This window comes from Lipotes vexillifer, unplaced genomic scaffold (genome assembly GCF_000442215.2).
Source record: "Lipotes vexillifer unplaced genomic scaffold, Lipotes_vexillifer_v1.1 scaffold236, whole genome shotgun sequence".
NCBI lineage: Eukaryota > Metazoa > Chordata > Mammalia > Artiodactyla > Lipotidae > Lipotes > Lipotes vexillifer.
The window spans coordinates 1,941,823-1,964,315 of NW_006773295.1; the positions used below are offsets into that span (position 1 = coordinate 1,941,823).

Sequence of the window (22,493 nt, forward strand, 5' to 3'; positions counted from 1 at the left end):
ATGCAGAGAACCCCGGGCATCCCCTTGGCTGTGTGGATCACCCTTTACCATGACCCTGTTGGTGACTTTGAACATGTGCAGGGGACATGTGACCTGGAGATGCTGAGAAGCCCTGTGTCTTCCTTCTCCGCAGGGGCTGAAGATCAGTGTGCTCTGGACCCTGTACTATGGCATCCTCAGTGCTTTCGCGCCCGTGTACAGCTGGATCCTGGTGCTCCGGGGCCTGGTGGGCTTCGGGATCGGAGGGGTCCCCCAGTCGTAAGTAAAGACCCAGCTCTGGCCGCCCAGCCAGGCAGCCAGTCAACTATGTTCATGACCTCAGAGGGATGCAAAGATGGTACATACACTAGGGCTTCTGGTATCCAGGGGCTCTGGATGGAGCCAGAGAATAGTGTCATTGTCAGTATTATAATGATTACCGACAGCGAAAGCAACATGGTAGCTGGAATGTCGTAGATGTGAAATGATAATAAAGATAAAAGAGCTAGCATTGATTGGACGTTTCTCTTTGACACAGCACAGCAGCCCCAGAAGATGCTGGGGGGGCGTGTTGAATTGGTGCAGTCTCCACTTTACAGCTGAGAAAACTGAGTCTCAGCGGGTGAAATCATTTGCCCAAGTCACACAGGCTGCAGGTGGAACTAAGAACCTGAGTCTGTCCGCCTGTAACATCTGTGCCCTTAAATACACTGCGTGCTGCCTCTTACCCTCTTCTAACCTAACCAGGAGGCAGGGGATGGGGCTAATTATCTGTAAGTTATGTGTAATTTTGTTGTTGCTATTATTGAGATGCTGAGAGTAGTCAGACTCGTAGGAAGAGGTCACTGTCTCCTGGGAGACTGGGGAATCCTGAAGCAGAGGTTGGCAGGTGGTGGCAGGTGGGCCGAATCTGACCTGCTGACTGGATCTCTAAATAAAGTTTTATTGGAACACAGCTGCACCATACATTTATGTATTATCTACGGCTGTTTTCATGCTACAGCAACAGAGTTGAGTTGTCTCAGTAGAGACTGTATGGCCTGCAAACCTGACGTATTTACTATTCAGCCCTTCACAGAAAAAGTGTGTTTAGGAATTCTCTGGCGGTCCAGTGGTTAGGACTCTGCACTTTCACTGCCGAGGGCCTGGGTTCCATCCCTAGTTGGGGAACTAAGATCCTGAAAGCGGCAGTGTGGGCAAAAAAAAAAAAAAAAAAGGGGTTGACCCCACTCTCACGGTTTAGGAATTCTCTGGCGGTCCAGTGGTTAGGACTCTGCACTTTCACTGCCGAGGGCCTGGGTTCCATCCCTAGTTGGGGAACTAAGACCCTGAAAGCGGCAGTGTGGGAAAAAAAAAAAAAAAAAAGGTGTTGACCCCACTCTCAAGGATGATGATTAATAGCCAATATTTAGTGTTTATTAAGGAGCAGGTGCTGTTCTGAACAGTTTGCCCAGATTGTCTCATTTAATCCCCCAAATTTCCCTATGAGGTAGATTCTATTAACCCCATTTTACAGATAAAGAAACTGAGGCACAGAGAGGTAAAGTAACTTGCCCCAGGTGACACAGCTACAAGAGGCAGAGTTGGAATCTGAACCCACTCTCTCTAACTCCAGAGCCTGGGCTCTAACCATTGCATTTTACTGCCTTGCTATGAAGGATTAAAAGGATTTGGAAAGACCCAGAGGAGACTGGGGAAGATGTAGGATATCTCATAGGAAGGGAATTTCATGAAAAGAGGAAGCCGTAGCTGAGTCTGAGGAGGGCTAATGGTCCAGTTCAGGTAGCTTGTTAGGCTGAGATACATGAGAATTGAAAACTGAGATGGGACAGGTAGACCAGGGCAAGCTTCTTAAGGGTCTTGAATCCCAGGCCAAAGGATTGTCTATAGACAGTGGGGAGCCACTGAAAGTTCTTGAGCAGGAGAGGTACTTTAAAAGTATTAATCTGGCAGTGGTGGGTTGGACAGTTTGGAGGTAAGGAACCCTACTGCAATAATTGAGGAAAATTTTGCACAAGGACCAGGTGGTTTCTTTCTAGTTTATTCATTCATTCAACCAATATTTCTTGAGCTCCTGCTGTGACGTGGGCCAGTGCTACATCCTGGGGGTACAGCAGTGAGCCAAACAGGCACGGTCCCTGTTACAGGGTGGCATCCTGGGAAACAGACTGAGATAGAGATTTGTGTGCAAGAGGGGGCCAGGATCAACACCTGTAAGGGAGTGAGAAAAACGGGGACGGGCAGAGGGAGAAGCTGAGTGGCAATGCGCTTGTAACAGCTGATGAGGGCCTCAGCCAATCCTTTAGGGGTTCGGAAGCTGGGATGGCTTTTTAGGGTTGTTCCAAATTGAGGCATGGGGGCTGGACCTTCGTACCCTCACATCAGCCACCTTGGATGTGGGCTGTCCGCAAGGAAGGAACATGACCTTGGGGAAGTCAGCTGTTTTTGTCCAAGGCAATTCCTTCAAGGCCCTCAATTCTGAGCTCTTAGCAGGCAGTACTCCTGGTCATTCCAGAGGGACCGTATGCCTCAGCCCTGAAGGGGGAATCCAGGCAGTGCATCACAGCATCCACTGCGGTCCATTCCCTGGACCCTTTGGGTGTGCTTGCATCGTATAAGTTCACCCCATCTGGGAACAGCTCCTCCAGGATTCTGGTTGGTCTTTTCCCTGAAAAGACTTATAAAAGGATGGCTAGTGAGACAACCTACAGTCCCTGCTATGGCTGCTGGCCTCATGACTACAACCGATGTCTATTATTCTCTGTCCTCTGCCACCCATTCTAGATTCTCCTCACCTTTGGCTAGTATTTCTGTGGATCTAGATGAGGCCCCTTGTTACCACGCCCTTCTCAGGTCATTGCTGCTGCCTGTCCATTTAACACCAAGATTGGGCAGGGGATTACCAAGAGATGTCCCATGTATCACCTAGGTACCCAAGTAGATAACAGTAATCCTACCACCTCCTGATCCTTAGGATCAATTCCTGGGACAGAATGATGACTGTCTTTCATGGCTACTCATTTCTTCACACAAGGAACCCGAAATCACTAGGTGATAGCTGTTGCTTAAAGTTGTTGGGATTCTTGCTGCGTACCCTGGTGGAAGCATATTCTCTCTGGGAACCAGGACCTGTAGACCCACAGAGCCTAGAAGATGCAGAATGGAGGAAGCACAGACCCCACCAAATGGGTCACTGGGAATGATGGCAATGAAGGCCACTGCTACGTCGACTCTTAGATTTCCAGAACCATGTCTTCTTTCTACACAGCACCATGTAATAATCATTGATTTAAGGGTATATTGTGTCCTAGAAGATAGTGCCCCGTCCTCACAGGGTATCATCTCCAAGCTGACACCTCCACAGCACCTACAAAAGGCTGCTCCGTCACTCAGGCCAGCAGCTCCAGGGTGGCATGTTATGTGAAAGGACCAGTGGATTCCATGGTCAGATACCCACTGCTGCATCTCCTTTGTTATACATCGGCTCCCTTGGTCCCATGCACTAGGGGATCCTGTGTCAATGGGTCAGATACTTGGAAAGCCCTCAGATAATAATGCTGCCTGAGACCCTGTGGGCAGGAAAGGCAAACCAATACCCAGAATATGTGCCATTTCCGGTCAAGATGAATCACTGCTTCTTCCCAAATGGAAGATGTCCAATGTAAAAATCTTGCCACCAAGTGACATGGGATGGTTCCATCCTGAGGGCTCCATGTTGGTCTCTGTTGCTGGCAGACTGGCTTTTTGGCAGCAGAAATGGCAAGATTGGCTCTGGTGGGTGAAGATTGGGGTGATGCACCACTGCAGCCCCTGCCCTCCGAGGGTCAACAGCTCAGTGATTGACTCCTTGAGCCTCTGAAGTGTCACGGTTTGGAAAGGCTGGGAGAGGTGATCTCAAAGGAGAATGCTAATACTGAAGCAGGGTGCTTGGATCATGGCCTCCAAAACCAGGCTACCCTGGCCCTGTCACATAATAGCTGTGCATCCTTAGGCAAGTCATTAAGCCTTTCTACACCTCAGTTTTCTCATCTCTGAAATGGGGATAATAGCATACCTATCCCATGGGTCACTTAGAATGTTAAATGGCAACACATGTGAAGTGCCCAGGACAGTGGCTAGCAGACACTCAAAAAATGTCAGCACGCAGCTCGTCTGCTGAAGGCTTTGGTAAGAGGCTCAGGCATCAGCGAGATGGACGATGGACTCGTTGTATAATTATGGAAACAACAAATGTGGAGGAAAGGAGATGTGAGAACATGGACTTAACACAGGGACAAATCCAGACTGTCTGCCACTTAGAGGCTCTCAGTTCAACTCCGTCCTTCCCTCCCTTTTTCATTATTGATCTTCCAGGGCTGTGCTCAGTAGGCATTTGACGTGGACTCCTGGATCTGGGATGAGCTTAAAAACCACTGGAGCTTAAAGCAGAGGCCATTAAGCCAAGCCCATTAATCTGGGCTGGCAGGGGCTTGTGGCCAATGTGCTCCACTTCTGGCCTGACGCCACGAATTCCTGTAGTTATAGCCACTGTCCCATTCATTCATGAGCCATTCATCGACTGGGGAACCATTTTCCCCTCATGCTGGAAGGAATGAGATCACAGAGGTACACTTTAAATTCCTTTCCCAGGGATGCTCGGGGAGATGGCAACAGAACAGCCTCCAAACAGCCCCCTGGATTTTCTTTCCATATGACGAAAGGGAAAGGAACCAGGGATTCAGAATGTCCACAGTGATTCTTTTTCAAGATGGTGCCATGAGAAACGCTCATTTCTACGTCCTCTTCTTCCCCATTTTCTGGAAGTGACATAAAAGGTATAAGAAATAAATCTTGAAGAGTGCTGGAAAGCAAGAAAAAGGTGCTATCAGCAGAACAGAAGTTTTGAGGAACCTCTGCAAGACTGTAAGCAGATGGGATTCCAATGGCAGAATAACTAGAGGAGAGAAAAAAAAAAAACATCCCCTAAAACTGTGAAGGGAAGAGATCTTCAGGCAGAGAGTATAGGACACCAGGGAAATAAAATTAAGGACACAGAGCAGCTGGAAGGGCCTTTACCCCCTTACCTGATGTCGTGAGGGTTCTGAGCTTGCCTACCTGCTCCCTTCCCCCACACCCCAAATGTCATGCCTCCCCATTTAGCTGTTGATTTACTTAATGCTGCTGTAGCCCTTCTGTCTGTTCATTGAGCTATTACTGCATTCCAGGCACATGACCATTTTAAACACACAAAACCTTAAGACGTAGATATGATTACCTCCATTTTACAGGTGAGAAAACTGAGGCTTTAAAGCAGTAACATGTGTAAGGTCACACGGTTAGTAAAAGGAGAGCAAATAAAAGCCATGAACAAAATTACAGAAGAGGGACTTCCCTGGTGGTCCAGTGGTTAAGACCCAGCGCTTCCATTGCAGGGGGCACGGGTTTGATCCCTGGTTGGGGAACTAAGATCCCGCATGCCGGGTGGCGAGGCCCCCCCAAAAAAAATTACAGAAGAAATATTTAGCCACCCAAGAGACTCACTGGTTCCCCAGCACTTTCACGCCAGCTATTTACATAAAAATAATCATGTCTTAATTATGCAAAGCTCTTATCTAGTTATAAAAATGGCTCCCCTAAGTTCATTATTTGGAAACATTTAGTCGAAGATATTTTTGTGTAATTAAATGTAACTAAGAGTTTCCATTCATTCAGAAGGACTTTACCCAGTTGTGCCACCTCAGAAAACCAAGTGAATAAGATTTTGCTATATAACTGTTAAAAGCTCAACAATCAGAAGTCCTTATAATGTACTCAAATTTTTAGTATAAATACAAATTATATTATTAAAAATTTTTAATTGAAAAAATGTTTTTCTTTCAGTTTTATTGAGATGGAATTGATATGCAGCACTGTATAAGTTTAAGGTGTACAGTGTAATGACATATATCTTGCAAATGATTAACACAGTAAGTTTAGCTAACATCCACCAATTCATATAGAAATTATATTGTTAATAAGGAACCCATCCCTCTGCCCTAATTTTTGCCTTTCTAACTCCTCCTCCCCCTTTATTTCTTCTTTCTTTTCTCTCTTCCCTCAAAGTAGGTGTTCACATTGGTCCTTGGTGATAACAATAACATTAGTAGTGATGGTGATAATAATGTCAGTGGAGTGCTTGCCAGGTGCAGGGCCCATGCTAAGCTCTCTCTTCACACTACCTCTTCTTGTCCATTAGACAACCCTACTATCCCCATTTTACAGCTGAGAAAACTAAGGCTCTGAGATCCTGAGGGATTTGCTTAAGGTCAGATGGTTTTTAAGTGGAATGTAGAGTTACCTTTTGCTTTGTAACAAACCACCACAACACTTATGGCTTAAAATGGTAACAATTTAACTCATGATACTGCAGTTTGGCCATTTGCTTGTTCTGGTCTCTGCAGGGCTTTTACTCTTATGTCTTTTGTCTGCTGGTGAGTTGGATGGGGACTGGCTAGGCTACTATGGCCACAGCTGACTCACCTCTGCTCCACAAGCCTCTCACCTGCCTTCCCCTTTGGTAACCCTAAGTTTCTTTTCTATGTCTCTGAGTCTGTTTTTGTTTCATATATAAGTTCATTTGCACCTTTTTTTTTTTTTTTTTGCGGTATGCGGGCCTCTCACTGTTGTGGCCTCTCCCATTGCGGAGCACAGGCTCCGGACGCGCAGGCTCAGCGGCCATGGCTCACAGGCCCAGCCGGTCCACGGCATGTGGGATCTTCCCGAACCAGGGCACGAACCCGTGTCCCCTGCATCGGCAGGCGGACTCTCAGCCATTGTGCCACCAGGGAAGCCCTGCACCTTTTTTTTAAATGCCACATATAAGCGATATGATATTTGTCTTTCTCTCTCTGACTCATTTCACTTAGTATGGTAATCTCTGGGTCCATCCATGCTGCTGTAAATGGCATTGTTTCATTCTTTTTTTATGACTGAGTAATATTCTATTGTATAAATATACCACATCTTCTTTATCCATTCCTCTGTTGGTGGACGTTTAGGTTGCTTCCATGTCTTGGCTATTGTAAATAGTGCTGCAATGAACACTGGGGTGCATGTATCTTTTTGGATTATGGTTTTCTCTGGGTATATGCCCAGGAGTGTGATTGAAGGATCATAGGGTACCTCTGTTTTTAGTTTGTTAAGGAATCTCCATGCTGTTCTCCATAGTGGCTGTACCAACTTACATTCCCACAAGAAGGAAGAGACTTTAATCCAAGCAAAAGAGTTAAATGTAACTTTATCATTACAAACAGTACATTTTTGTTTTAGAATATGCAAATAGGCACCAAAAAATAATAATCACCTCTAATTGCACATACTGCCTCACAAAAAATATACAGGACACAGGTTGGCACCAGGGCAGATGGTTTATTATTTCCAGTAGAGGGTGCTGTGTATTTCAGCAGAAATGCCACTTACCTTTGAGATGGAAGCCTGCCCTACCTGGCATCCTACGAGTGAGTGTTATAGCCGCTCTTAAAGATGAATACCCCAGGTAGCTGCCCACCTGTTCTGCCTTGAGACCTGTCTCAGAAGTTGCTTCAGATTGGTGTCTAGAATAAGCTGGCTCACAAATCTGTCCTTGGCGCTGCTATTTCCCCCAAAGGCCAAGCAGAAACGCCAGACGGAGATCACAGGTCATTTCCTTCCCAGGCATGTGATCCAAATGGCAAATCTCTAACTGCCAAGTGCTGTAAATGCGATTATTTGCAGTGGGGAGTTGTTTGTGCCCATATCAGCTGCTTCTTGGCATATTGCTAATTTCATTGCTTATTCTTCAGCTCTTCAATGTGATTGTAATAATCCCCGTACTTTGGGTGAAGCTCAAGCTACTCTTTCCCATCATGAACTGCTATAAATAACGGCCAAATGTGGGGCACAACAATTACAGGAGAAGATGTTCCTTGTGGCATAGGTTGCAAAAACAAGAAGTTGAAAACGATCTAAGTATTAATTAATAGGGTCACGGCTATTAAAAAATAATCTGGTAGCTCTACATAGATTACTATGGAAAGATTTCCAGACTGTCTTATCAAGAGCTGATCCTGACACAGAGATTCAAAAGCAAGGAGTTTCCTCTGGGAGACACTGCAACACATTCTCCAAATTGTCCCGTTTGAGGGACGAGGCAACTGTCATTTGTTAAGAGCTGCTCCTGGGAAGTTTAAATTCCTTGGCACTTCTGGTCTGCCACATGGGTTGGCAAAGCAAGCTTTAATGACCAGAGAAAGCACTCAGGGAAGAGGTGCGAGTGCTGGCAATTGGAAGTTGGACTGGCATAGCCAGAAGTGGTAAGAATCGGGACATTTGTATGGGTGGCGCACTGGCAGTATGCTGCATGTGTGAGAAGAAGGGAAGGAAGGAAGGGAGGGAGGGAGGGAGGGGAAGGGAAGGGGAAAAAAGAGAAAGATACTATGTTGTTTAAATTTATTATTACTGTTATTATTATATAATTAATTCCAGCATATATTCCCCATACTGTGCATTTCATACCTGTGACTCATTTATTTTGCAGCTCGAGTTTGTGCCTCTTCACGTCCTTCACCTAATTCTCTGCTCACCTCCCCTCCCCACGGCCCCAGGAACCACCTGTCTATTCTCTGTACTGTATCTGTGACTCTGTTTCTGTCTTGTTATGTTTGTTCATTTGTTTTGGTGTTTAGATTCCACATGTGAGTGGAATCATACAGCATTTGTCTTTCTCTGTCTGACTTATTTCTCTTAGCATAATACCCTCTAGGTTCATCCATGTTGTCGCAAATGGCAAGATTTCATTCTTTTTTGTGGTTGATATTCTATTGTGTATATATATATATTGATATAAATGCCACATCTTCTTTATCCATTTATCTGTTGATGGACACTTAGGTTGCTTCCACATCTTGGCTACTGTAAATAATGCTGCAGTGAACATAGGGGTGTACATGTCTTTTCAAATTAGTGTTTTCATTATCTTCAGATGAATACCCAGGAGTGGAATTGCTGGCATATGGTAACTCTATTTTTAATTTTTTGAGGCACCTCCATACTGTTTTCCATAGTGGCTGCACCAATTTACATTCCTACCAACAGTGCACGAGGGTTCTCTTTTCCTACATCCTTGCCAACGCTTATTCCCTGTCTTTTTGATGATGGCCATTCTGACAGGTGTGAGGTGATAGCTCACTGTGGTTTTGATTTGCATTTCCCTGATGATTTGTGATGCTGAACATCTTTTCATGCACCTGTTGCCATCCATTGTGTCTTCTTTGGAAAAATGTCTATTCAGTTTTAAATTTATATATTCATTTACATAGAAAAGGGGCTGGAAGGTTGCAAAGCAAACTGCTATTAGTCGTGGCTTTGGGGAAGGGGAATGGAAGCAGGGGTAAGGAGGAAGAGGAAAATTCATCATACACTCTGTATTCTTGCATATTGCTAAATTATTTACAATGAGAATGCATTCATGTACTAATTCTGTGCCTAAAAAAGAAAAAAAGACTGCATGTCGTAAGTTCATTATAAAAACAAATCCTTGACATCTAAGGACAGGATTAGCTTTGCCCTTAGAATATGCTACTGCACATTTTTGTCATGGTTAGTAATTGGATTTTAATTTGGTGGGGAAAATGTAAACATGCTTCTTATTTTATTATCAGTATTGATGTTTTTAAAATAATATAAGCACACCATTTGGAGAATAGAATAAAATTTCAGAGTCATTCATGGTAATCACTGTAATCTTTTACAACCACTGCAACTGGTCTCCATTCTCAGAGCTGAGTGAATGAAATTCCTCATGGTTTTTGTTGCGAGAGGTACTTGTAGGACTATACATTGGAACAACGTTTTAGGAAGCACTTTGATGATATGTATCAAAAGCCTTAAAATGTGTACCCTTTGATGCAAATTCTTTTACAGGAATATACCCTAAGGAAACCACATGCAAACAAAGATTTAAGACGAAGGATGCTTATTGAAGTATTATTTATAATTGTGAAAACACCTAAATAGGGAAGCGAGTGATGGGCTGCATAATATAGACAGACCTAGGTTAAAATTTTGGCTCTTCTCCTGACCAACTTACTGGCTACGTGATCCTGGTCAAATAACAACTTATCTGACACAGATATAAAGATGAAAATAGGGATTAAAGATAGACACACACAATGGGAATTATAATTACCTACCCCATTAACTTGCAGCATTTATTGAGTGAGATAATTCATGTGAAATATCTAGAAGAATGTTTGGGCACATAGTAGATCCTCAATAAAAGGTAGCTATTATTAAGGAAAATATGGTTCATGAATATGATGGAATATATGTGTGTAAGAGGATTTAAAATGGCATGGAAATACTATTTATAAAGTCAATAAAAATAGGGTTCAAAATTCTTGAATATGATCTCAGATAGGGGTTCAAACAGAGAGAAAGAGAGAGATGAAGAAGAGAGAGAAAGAGAGAGACAAGACACCAAAACAGAGAGAGAGAGGATTTACTAAAACGCACTGCGAAGTAAGACTAAATGACATTGACTTTTTCTCCATGCTTTTCTCTACATAGAGTATATCTGAACTACTAAAGCCCTAGCTATCCCTCTGAGGCTCCTGAGAATTCTTCCTTCTCTGGACAGAGGCATCTTTTATCATAACCCTAAGAAAGACTTTTTACCAGTGATAGAACTATTTCTAGATCTTAATGGTATTGCTGAGGCCAACATTCAAAAAGATAGATGCTTTGCAGGGAAAGGTGTCATGGGTTGGGTTTCATAGAAGCAGACAGACTGAGGCAGAGATTTTTGTACAGGTAATTTATTCAGGGAATGCTCTCAGGAGGATCCTGTAAAAGAGTGAAAGAGGCAAGAAAGGTGAAGGGAAGAAATTAAGCAAGGATATGGTTTCAGGTGACATCTAGACTCAGCTTGATCCCATAGGGAGCTGGAGTATTCATTGTCTCATAGGGTCTGTCCCATCTTGAGGCAGGGAATGAGCCTTTAGTACCCAACACTAGTCTTCAGCCTGCCTTGGAGAGAAAGGGCATAACTCCCAGATATATCTGCGGTAAGGCAACTCCAATTACTCAAAAGCAATCCTAAGAGAGGGTTGCAGGTATGAGCTGTTAGAAGCAGCATCAAATAGATGGGCCCCATGATCTAGTAAAGGGATCCCAGGTGATCTAGATACACCATCTGCCTCAAAAGGGTTAATGGAAATAAGCCTCCCTCTACCCCTCCTCCCTTATGAGGAGCCAGGAGAGTAAGTAACACGAAGTCATCTAGTAGGTCGGTTGTCTGGCTTAGGTGGAAGATGAGGGGAAAGAGAAGGGCTTATCTTCCTAGCACAATGGAAGGGAGCATGGGGAGTAGTTTAGAAGTTTCCTTTTCTTCCCAGCATGCCCATTAGATGAGCAAGTGAAAGGAAGGGGAGGAGGATGTGGAGGTAGATGGAGGAGGCAGCCAGTATGGTTGCGACATTGGTTACATTGAGTAAACAAGTGAATTGATTGAGCAGATGGGAAATATTTTGAGGATAATGAGACACGGAATTCTCAATGTTGGAAAAGAAAGTTACAAAAATGGAAATTTAAAGGTTAGAAACAATCCTAAAGTGTTGGACTGGTACTGAAAGTATCAGTATGAACTCATTGTTTTTAAAAATACATATACACAGGTATTGAAATAGATATAGATGTATGGTGTGCATGTGGGAAGAGAGAGAGCGAGAAATAGACAGAGACACCCATAGAAAGGATGGATGAAGAGATGACAGATGATAGATAGATAGCTGGATGATAGATCTCTTAGCTGTGTCCACTGGGCGGGCCTAGACGCAATGGGAACCCCCATAGCAATGAGCACACTGAACACTCAGATCTTGGTTTCTAAACACCATCCTCTGCCAAAAGGAACCAGGACTGCTTAGAAAAATGACTGACCCCATGGTTGGGGCAAAGAAAGTACTAGATGAGCCTGGACATCTTTTTGTACAAGAAAGTAAGAAAGAGCTCAAGGAATGATGGAGACATGTCAAAAAGACATAGGAATCATCTTGAAAGGGCTTCCACTGACCAGATCTGGGACAGTCTGAGCATCAAAATAATAAAGGCAGTAATGGATTACAACCCATTGAATAAAACAGGAATCCACAAGTCCATACTGATGAAATGAATGGATAGGTGGGTAGGTAGATAGATATATGGATGGATAGATAGACGAGACAGGAGAAAAGAAAGCTCTTCCTTACAGTAGAATGTCAACCAATAAATGTAGAAGGACTTATGGAAATAATAAATATAGTTTGTCATCATAGTGGTGGTTGATTCAGGCAGAAATAGTCAAAAGATGGAATGCTAAAGCTGGTGAGTAGAGGTTCTGTGGGGAGCAGGATATTGACATAATCTCTGAATGTTCCCCCTTAAAGTAATTCTTAATCACAAATGGAAAATTGATAACTTTAGGATGGAAATATCTATCAGAAAACTTGACCTGGTGATGAAAGTTAATATCACCAATGATGGGACTACTTGACATCATGTCCCCAGTGTGAGGCACTGGGAAGATTTCAGCATCATTTCTGTGAGGTTCTTGCCAAGAAGACATGGGCTGAGTCTAGTCACAGGGAGACATCAGATGGACCCAGAATGAGGGGCATCCTGCCATATGAAAGGCCTCTACTCCAAGACTATTCAGGACTTGAGTGATAGGGAAAATCTAAGGAACGGTTCTAGATTGAAGTTGCCCATCACCCCACCACTCTTTTTTCACCTACATTTACTGGGTTTTGGGGAATGGTCAATGATAGTAGGTACTAAATTTGAGAATCATATGGGGTGGCGGGGGGGAGTTGGTTAAAAATGCTGATGCCAGGACCCCACCCCTGAGAGTCTGTTTCTGAAGGTCTGGTATGGACCTTGGGGATCTGCATATTTAGCCATCATCCCCAGAAATCCTGATGTAAGTGGTCCACAGACCACCCTTGGAGGAAAGTTGGCCGAGAAATTCAGAAAACCATAGCGATCTTCCCGCTCAGTCCCGACCTTAACGCCCTTTCTGTCTTTTGCATTCCCAGGGTGACGCTGTATGCTGAGTTCCTTCCCATGAAAGCCAGAGCTAAGTGTATTTTGCTGATTGAGGTAAGGAGGGTGGTCTGGGATTCTGGATATTACTCAGTCTCTGAGCAGGAGATTCCCGGGTGTCTTGAGCCATAGGACAAGGAAAAGGAGTTTAAGAAAAATATAACAGATCCATTATGCAAGGATTTAAATGGATCATTTATGTTGATTTCAACATGGTTGTTTTGCAATATGGATAAATTCTTCCATTGACAAGAAATTCAATCTACCACCCCTGAAAAAAAATGGTAGCAGGCAGGTAGTATGTCCTTCCTGAACTAGAAATGGCTTTTATCTGAAAGTTGGTGCTGAACATTGTAGCTTGAGTGGACCAAACTCCTGCCCCCACACCAGATTGACTCGTGTCTTGTGTGAGATCGCTATTCATGGCCATGTCTGTGGCTAGTAGGCTGCCTTAAAACTATCTTGGACCATCCAGTCCCTCTCAAGCCCTCCCTCTGCCAGGGTCCTGTGACCCATTTTCCAACCATGATCTGGAAGATCTCAGGGCAAATACATAGCTGCCCAATAGCCCTCCTCCATGCAGTGGCAGTATTATTTGTCCCTGCTGGACACTGAGGTCCACAGTCACGACTGTCCCTAATCACCATGATTACATGACAATATTGATCACACTGACCCCACAGCCCAACTTAACCATCCTGAGTGTGTCTACCCCTGGCCAGTCAGGGTGGTAGTCAGCTGGTCCACACTGGTATGGATGAACCAGTTTAATATTGAAATGCATCTGCCAGCTGATCCTGAACCCTGACTGGCCCTCATTGCCTGACACCCTGTCCTTTCTAAGGACTCCCTAGAGCTCCCCATGATGCAGCAACTAAAGTCTGGCGAGGGTTCATTCTGATTGGCCAGTACTGTATGGTGTACACTCTGATTGGTCAGTGCTATAAATTGTTAGCCATTTTGACTGTCCCTCTGGTTGTCAGCAATTGAAATGGACTGTGGTTACTTTAAGCGAAAGGGGATTTAGGAAGGCTCTTGGGGGCTGCCAGATGGCGAAGATGAAGGACAATGTTTTGGAATGGACAATGGTTGTAGACTCAAGGTTGCAGCAGGAAACAACATACTCACATTAGGATAATTTGAAGAGGGTTTCTTTTTTTTTTTATTTAATTTTATTTTTTATACAGCAGGTTCTTATTAGTTATCTATTTTATACATATTAGTGTATATATGTCAATCCCAATCTCCCAATTCATCCCCCCCACCACCACCCCCGCTTTCCCCCCTTGGTGTCCGTACGTTTGTTCTCTATATCTGTGTCTCTATTTCTGCCTTGCAAACCGGTTCATCTGTAGCGTTTTTCTAGATTTCACATGTATGCGTTAATATATGATACTTGTTTTTCTCTTTCTGACTTACTTCGCTCTGTATGACAGTCTCTAGGTCCATCCACGTCTCTACAAATGACCCAATTTTATTCCTTTTTATGGCTGAGTAATATTCCATTGTATATATGTGACACATCTTCTTTATCCATTCATCTGTCGATGGGCATTTAGGTTGCTTCCATGACCTGGCTATTGTAAATAGTGCTGCAGTGAACATTGGGGTGCATGTGTCTTTTTGAATGATGGTTTTCTCTGGGTATATGCCCAGTAGTGGGATTGCTGGGTCATATGGTAATTCTATGTTTAGTTTGTTAAGGAACCTCCATACTGTTCTCCATAGTGGCTGTATCAATTTACATTCCCACCAACAGGCAAGAGGGTTCCCCTTTCTCCACACCCTCTCCAGCATTTGTTGTTTGTACATTTTCTGATGATGCCCATTCTAACCAGTGTGAGGTGATACCTCATTGTAGTTTTGATTTGCATTTCTCTAATAATTAATGTTGTTGAGCAGCTTTTCATGTGCCTCTTCACCATCTGTATGTCTTCTTTGGAGAAATGTCTATTTAGGTCTTCTGCCCATTTTTTGACTGGGTTGTTTGTTTTTTTAATATTAAGCTGCATGAGCTATTTATATATTTTGGAGATTAATCCTTTGTCCGTTGATTTGTTTGCAAATATTTTCTCCCATTCTGAGGGTTGTCTTTTCGTCTTGTTTATAGTTTCCTTTGCGGTTTATAGTTTGTTTTTGCTTAAAAGCAAAAGCTTTTAAGTTTCATGAGGTCCCATTTGTTTATTTTTGTTTTTATTTCCATTATTCTAGGAGGTGGGTCAAAAGAGATCTTGCTGTGATTTATGTCAAAGAGTGTTCTTCCTATGTTTTCCTCTAAGAGTTTTATAGTGTCCAGTCTTATATTTAGGTGTTTAATCCATTTTGAGTTTATTTTTGTGTATGGTGTTAGGGAGTGTTCTAATTTCATTCTTTTACATGTAGCTGTCCAGTTTTCCCAGCACCACTTATTGAAGAGACTGTCTTTTCTCCATGGTATATCCTTGCCTCCTTTGTCAGAGATTAGTTGACCATAGGTGCATGGCTTTATCTCAGGGTTTTCTATACTGTTCCATTAATCTATATTTCTGTTTTTGTGCCAGTACCATATTGTCTTGATGACTGTAGCTTTGTAGTATAGTCTGAAGTCAGGGAGTCTGATTCTTCCAGCTCCATTTTTTTCCCTCAAGATTGCTTTGGCTGAAGAGGGTTTCATAAAGGGACTATTTATAAGGTCCCTGAAGGGCCAAAGAGAGAGAGTAATTAGCAGCCCAGAGAGAGACAGAGAGAGAGAGAGAAAGAGAGAGTTGTATGGCAAAGGCTCTTGGAAAGGAGCTGTGACCTTCAGCTAAGGGATGCAGCCAGCCCATGACCACCCTGCAGAGAAGGAGCCAGAGGAATAAGCACCCGAATCCCTCTTTCCTCCCCATCTCCTGTGTGTCTCCCCATTGGCTGCACCCAATGTGAAGCCAGAGGACAGGGGGACTGTGGATGCAGTCCATACAAAGAGCAAGGTGGAAAAGGATGGAATGTGATTCAGAGAAACAGACAGAAGATATTCAGCCCCACAGGGGAGAGACAATTCTGATAAAGGATACCGGGGCACTATTGGGCAAGGGAGATGGATGTGAGTAGACAAAAACCAATGTGTCCACTACTCTCCTGGCCTCACAATATTGATCCTATTGATCTCCTTAACCAGAGCTGCCACACTGCACACTCCAGTGGGCACCATGCACATATCATACAGTGTGGATGGTACGCTCAGGAGATAGACAACATGGAGGCCCTGGCCCAACCATATGAACCACAGGAAAAGTGATGGCCATTCTGACTTTCCTGACCCCCAACGACCCCCTTACCAACATGGATAACGTTGTCTACAATGATCCTGAAATTGCTCACTGTGTTGACCAATGTGCCCCATTACTGACCCCCATTCTCCCATGCCAGGTGTTCTGGGCCATCGGGACAGTGTTCGAGGTTGTCCTGGCTGTGTTTGTGATGCCCAGCCTGGGCTGGCGTTGGCTGCTCATCCTCTCGGCTGTCCCACTCCTCCTCTTTGCTGTTCTGTGTTTTGTAGGTATCCTTTAAGACATCTCAGCCTTTGTTACTTGGTCTTCTGCCGTTCATTATATTTTGGTGGGGAGGGTGTGGAGGAGGGTACCAAAGCCACTTTTAAGATTATTTCTTTTAATCAGGAAATGAGACAAAGGTACAGGGCCTGGGGTGGGCCCAGTATGGGGTGTTGGGTTTCCTCCAGGCAGACACTGCTGGGATATTCTTGAGGGAGATATCAAGGGGATGGGGGATACCTTGCTCCCTGTCCCTGCACTACAAGAGCTACACTTAAGGTGAGTGTATTTGGAATAGTTGGGATTCTTAAGTTGCAAGTGACAAAACCCAGTTCAAACTGGTTTGAGTGAAAGAGATATATGATAGAATATTAAATATCTGGCTTCAGGCATGGCTGGGTCCAAGGGCTCAAATGATCCCGCCGTCTCATCTCTGCATAAACTACCCCCCACACACAGCGAGATCACGTTTATCATTTCATGTGAAGACCACATCCATGAAATGCTTTACAGCCAGTGGGCCCCAAAATAAGCCTGTAGGGAGCTAGGTCTCATCTATGATAAATAACATAATAATTACTGGTAATGACAATAGGTATTAATAATTACTTAGCATAACAGTGTAGCAGGCCCTATGCCAGGCTCTTTATATGCATTATCATATCTACTCCTCCCAATAACCACAGGAGGTAGGACTATGATGAACCCCTATATTAGTTAGGATGATACCAGCTGCTGTAACAAATAAAGCCCACGCATTCAGTAACTTAACACAATAGGAGTTTATTTCTCATTCACAGAACAGTCCAGAATGGGTGCTTCTATTTGACAGGTGTGATTCTGGGCCCAGAGTTCCTTCCAGCTTGTAGCTCTGCCACTGTCTAGGGCTTTGGAATCTTCTACATGTAGACTGAAGGAGGGCAGGTAGAGATGTATACTTAAATAACTTGGCCAGGAATATTCTGCTCTCGTGCCATTGGTGAAAGTATGTCACATGGCCATGCCTAGATGCAAGAGGTGCTGGGAAATGTAGTTTCTGGCTGGGCAGCCATACCCAAGGACAACTCTATGCTATGGAAAGGGAAGCATGAATTTTACTGGATGCTAGCAATCTCTGCTATATTCTCATTTTACGGATGAGGAAACTGAGGCCCAGAAAGGTTGATTGACTTGTCAAAAGACACACAGCAAATAAACAACAGAACTCATTTGAACCAAATCTTCTGACTCCGAGTCTCATTTCACAGATTGCTGTTGCTTTGTTTTATGGAGAGATCTCTATCTAGTCACTTGGGGTTGGGACTCTAGTAGGCCTAAAGGTCTTTCTGATTTCTTTCTGTCTCTTAGACTGAGTTTGCAAGATGATGCTAAACACAGGTGAGGTGTAGTTTCCTGAGAGATAGGGATAATGATGATGATGGTAAGAGTGGTGGACTGTTTTTCTTTTTTGGTGGCAGTCTTAATTTAGTTCAGCTGTCACCTGCAACTCAGCAGCACCAAATTACAGTAATAGCAACGGCAACAGGAATAGATATATTAACCCATTCCGGGCACTGTGCTAATCACTTTGTTTGGATTATCCCATTTAATCCTCTCAACAATCCTAAGAGGGAGGATCTATTATTATCCCCATTTTATGGTTGAGGAAATGGAAGCACAGAGAGGTCAAGTTATTGCTCAAGGTCACAGAGCCATTATAATCAGTGGCAGTGCCAGGATTTGAAGCCAGGCTTCTGGCCCCAGAGCCTCCGGCCTTAAGGACTCAACACACACATGAGAGTGCATGGCTGTGACCGAGCATTCTGTTCTGCCCTAACTGGCCACATCTCGGTCTCCTGTCCTCATAGTGGCTGCCAGAGAGCGCAAGGTATGATGTGCTGTCCGGAAACCAGGAAAAGGCCATCGCCACCTTAAAGAGGATAGCCACAGAAAACGGAGCCCCCATGCCTCTGGGGAAACTCATCATCTCCAGACAGGTCAGTGCCTGGCGGACTGACTGTGCATGTTGCTGCACGTGCTGGGAGCATGTGTATGTGAGTGGGTGAGGGGTGCAGTGGGTAGGATCTGCAAAGGGAATTTGGCAACTTCAGTCTGTGTATTTTCACTACCAAGTCCTAAAAGTACCACCTGGAGAAGTGATTAGAGAAATGTAATATAGTGTCCCATAACGGGTCCCGTAACTACTCCTGCTTCAGTTTCATCTTTCAGCACCCATGAAGTCTGATTAGCAAATGTGATTGATTGGCCAAGGCTTGACAATAAAATCACATTAGAAAGTGCCACGATAGACTTAGATCCAAGACACCAAACTGCCCCTGTGTAGACATCCTTAATGGATGGTGTATCACTCCCCAAGCAACACCATCAGGGAATCCACCACACTACAAATTGATGAGCACTTACTGCAGGTCCAAGTGGGGAGAAGGGAGCCAGATTAAAGGCTGCCCTCAAGAATCAAGCATGTGGCTTAGAGAAACATCACAAATACCCTTCAGCAAACAACAGACCCTACAAGGAGATTATTATTATTATTTATACATTTATTTATTTATTTTTGGCTGCATTGGGTTTTTGTTGATGCAGCGGGCTTTCTCTAGTTGTGGCGAGCGGAGGCTACTCTTCGTTGTGATGCGCGGGCTTCTCATTGCGGTGGCTTCTCTTGCTGCGGAGCACAGGCTGTAGGCCTGCAGGCTTCCGTAGTTGTGGCATGCGGGCTCAGTAGTTGTGGCGCATGGGCTTAGTTGATCCGCGGCATGTGGGATCTTCCCAGACCAGGGAACCCATGTCTCCTGCATTGGCAGGAGGATTCTTAACCACTGTGCCACCGAGGAAGCCCTATTTTTTTTTAAATAATATAATTTTTTAAATTATAAATTAAAAATAAATTTATATTTATAAATTTAAATTTAATAAATTAAATTAAATTAAATAATTTTTCTGACTGTTTCTATATTAGGCAAAAAGAACTGAATGGAATTTCACCAGATTGAGAGGAAGTGCTAGGCAGGGTCTGACAACATAGAAACCGGGAGACATACCACAAATTTGCTTTGGGAAGCACAGGGTTGGGGTAGGGGGCATCCCAGAGAGTCTGGGGTGCAGGAGGCTCATTTAGTTGCCTTTGGGGAGGGACTGCATTCTCTCCCGTCCCTCCTGTGGGAAGATGCTCTGGATGGAGAAAGCATACAGTGATTTCAAATGTGTGTTGCATAGTGACAGTGGCAAGGCTGGATGCTCCATTTGTGGGCTTGTCTTTGGAAAGGAGCTGCTGCCGCAGGGGCCTCTCTGTGTTCCAGGGTGCCCAGCAGCAGGGCCTGTTTTTGTTTTTCTTTTTTTTTTTTTTTTTTATGGAGGTCACTGGGGCAGGTGCATAGCTGATGCAGCCAGGAGGAGCCAGGCCCAGAGAGAGAGTTCTCTCAGGTCCAGGAAGGCTCCAAGAAGGTGGTGAATCCCCATGACCAAAAAGAGAAGAGAAGGATTTTCCAGAAAGCAGACCAGTTCTCCAAAAGCCAATTTTTCTTGCCAGTGTATCAGTTTACCAAAAACGTGTTTTAAGGATTATTCTTTTTGAATATATTTAGTAAACAGGGATAGAGTTTTCCTATGTATATACTAATACATATATTAACACATAGGAATATATTTTTCCTGTGTTTATATTAATACATATAATATATTCCTCAATAACTATATTAATGAATTCATTCTTAAGTATATTAATGAATGAATCCATTCTAAAATATAGTCAGTAAATACAAACATGCTCAAATATATTCAATAAGCATATTAATGAGTATTGTCGTTTTATTCAAGAATATGTTAGAAAGTATTTTTATTCACAAAGACAATATTCATGGGTAGATTAAACCACCTATAACCCATAATCTTTTTTAAAAAAGCTTTTAGCATGTTTAAATAAGTGAGCACTTCTCAAACTGCTAATATGTTCATTAAATAAATAAAGATAATCCATAGAATATAGATTCTATGAATATATTTTTTAAATTATTTTTCTTGTTGATGCATTATAAAAAAATTTTTATTGGCGTATAATGGATTTACAACGTTGTGTTAGTTTCTGCTGTACAGCAAACTGAATCAGTTATACATATACATATATCCACTCTTTTTTAGATTCTTTTCCCATATAGGCCATTACAGAGTATTGAGTAGAGTTCCCTGTGCTATACAGTAGGTCCTTATTAGTTATCTATTTTATATATAGTAGTGTGTATATGTCAATCCCAATCTCCTGATTTATCCCTCCCGCCCCTGAATATATGTTTTAAAATAGAACATTGTAAAGCAAAGATTTGATAAATTAGTAAATTATATAAAATTGGCAAGTGAGTCATTTAGCTAATTGGTCTTTTGGCAAGTGGGCTTTTGGTGAATTGATTTTCAGCACATTAATTTCTGTCACCTTGACCTAGAGCTGGCTTTGGGTGGGGAGGGTGTGAAATGGCGGGAGGCGTCTTGGACTGGTTGTTTGCTCCCTGGTCCATGGGATCGCCCGAGAGGCCTACAGGGGCTAAGCCTGAGGGGCCTGCTTCCCGGCTCCAGGATTCCAGGTTGGGGTGGGGTGTGGAATGTCTCCACCTCTGGACATCGCTGAGTCCTGGCTGAAGGCCTCCCTGGGCTGGGGGGCTGAGTGCCGTGGATCTGAGTCCCGGGTTCTCGGAACCTGAGTGTCCTGCCCACCAGAAGCCTCCCTCCCAGCCTCGGGTGTCCACTGGTCTCAGGCTACCAACCTGTGCCCGCACATCCGCGGGGGAGGAGATTAAGTGATGTTCTTTGTCTTGAAACAGGAAGACCGAGGCAAAATGAGGGACCTCTTCACACCCCATTTTCGATGGACAACCTTGCTGCTGTGGTTTATATGGTAAGAGCTGTTTGTCGATTCTCGGGTCCCCCTCCTCTGCGCCCCGTTTTGGGTTTGAACTTGGAGGACGGAGAACTCTTCCATCTTGAGCAACATTTGCAAAACTGAGCATCACTTTCCTCACTTCTGTGTTATCCTGTTGTTATTATTTTCTGAGCCTGTTAAAAATTATTTTCTATACTATTATTTTCTTAGCCTGTTTTAAAATTTGACTCACTTTTTCTCAGATAAATGTCTTTTAAAGGGAAACTCTGTATACCTGCTTTAAGGAAAAACTTTAGTTGCAGGCCATAGACAGAAGTCGCTTTAATTAATTAACTAATTCTTATTGAAGTGTAGTTGATTTACAATGTTGTGTTAATTTCTGCTGTACAGCAAAGTGACTCAGTTATACATACATTCTTTTTCATATTCTTTTCCATTATGGTTTATCCCAGGACATTGAATATAGTTCCCTGTATTACACAGTAGGACCTGGTTGTCCATCTAGTCTATACGTCATAATTTGCATCTACTAACCCCAAACTCGCAGTCCATCCCTCCCCCAGAAGTCACTTTTAAGGGTAAAAAAGTGGCCCTCCCTAGCCTCGGGTTCCATGTTCATGGATTCAACCAAACCACAGATGGGAAAAAAAAAAAAATTCCAGGAAGTTCTAACAAGCAAAACTTGAATTTGCTGTGCACCAGCAACTATTCACATAGCACTTACACTGTATTAGGTATTATAAGTAATCTAGAGATGATTTAAACTATATGGGAGGATTGTGTAGGTTATATGCAAATACTATGCCATTTTATATGAGGGACTTGAGCATCCATGGATTTTGGTATCCACAGAGGGTGCTGGAACCCATCCCCCACGGATACCAAGAAGTGACCATACAGTAAAAAGTAGCTAGATTGCGACTTCCCTGGGGGCGCAGTGGTTAAGGATCGCCTGCCAGTGCAGGGGACACGGGTTCAATCCCTGGTCCAGGAAGATCCCACATGCTGCAGAGCAACTAAGCCCGTGAGCCACAACTACTGAGCCCGCATGCCACAACTAC

At 43.6% G+C, this 22,493-nt stretch overlaps 1 protein-coding gene across 1 annotated transcript in view; it reads left to right on the forward strand.

Moving 5' to 3' along the window:
- Nucleotides 1–22,493, forward strand: part of SVOP (SV2 related protein) — an 83,991-nt gene that overhangs the window by 34,840 nt on the left and 26,658 nt on the right. Inside the window, exons 6-10 of the mRNA XM_007448231.1 lie at nt 134–258; nt 13,047–13,110; nt 16,444–16,569; nt 18,413–18,541; nt 21,374–21,447. Of these exons, the coding sequence (XP_007448293.1) occupies nt 134–258; nt 13,047–13,110; nt 16,444–16,569; nt 18,413–18,541; nt 21,374–21,447 (518 nt within the window). The remainder of the gene's footprint in view (nt 1–133; nt 259–13,046; nt 13,111–16,443; nt 16,570–18,412; nt 18,542–21,373; nt 21,448–22,493) is intronic.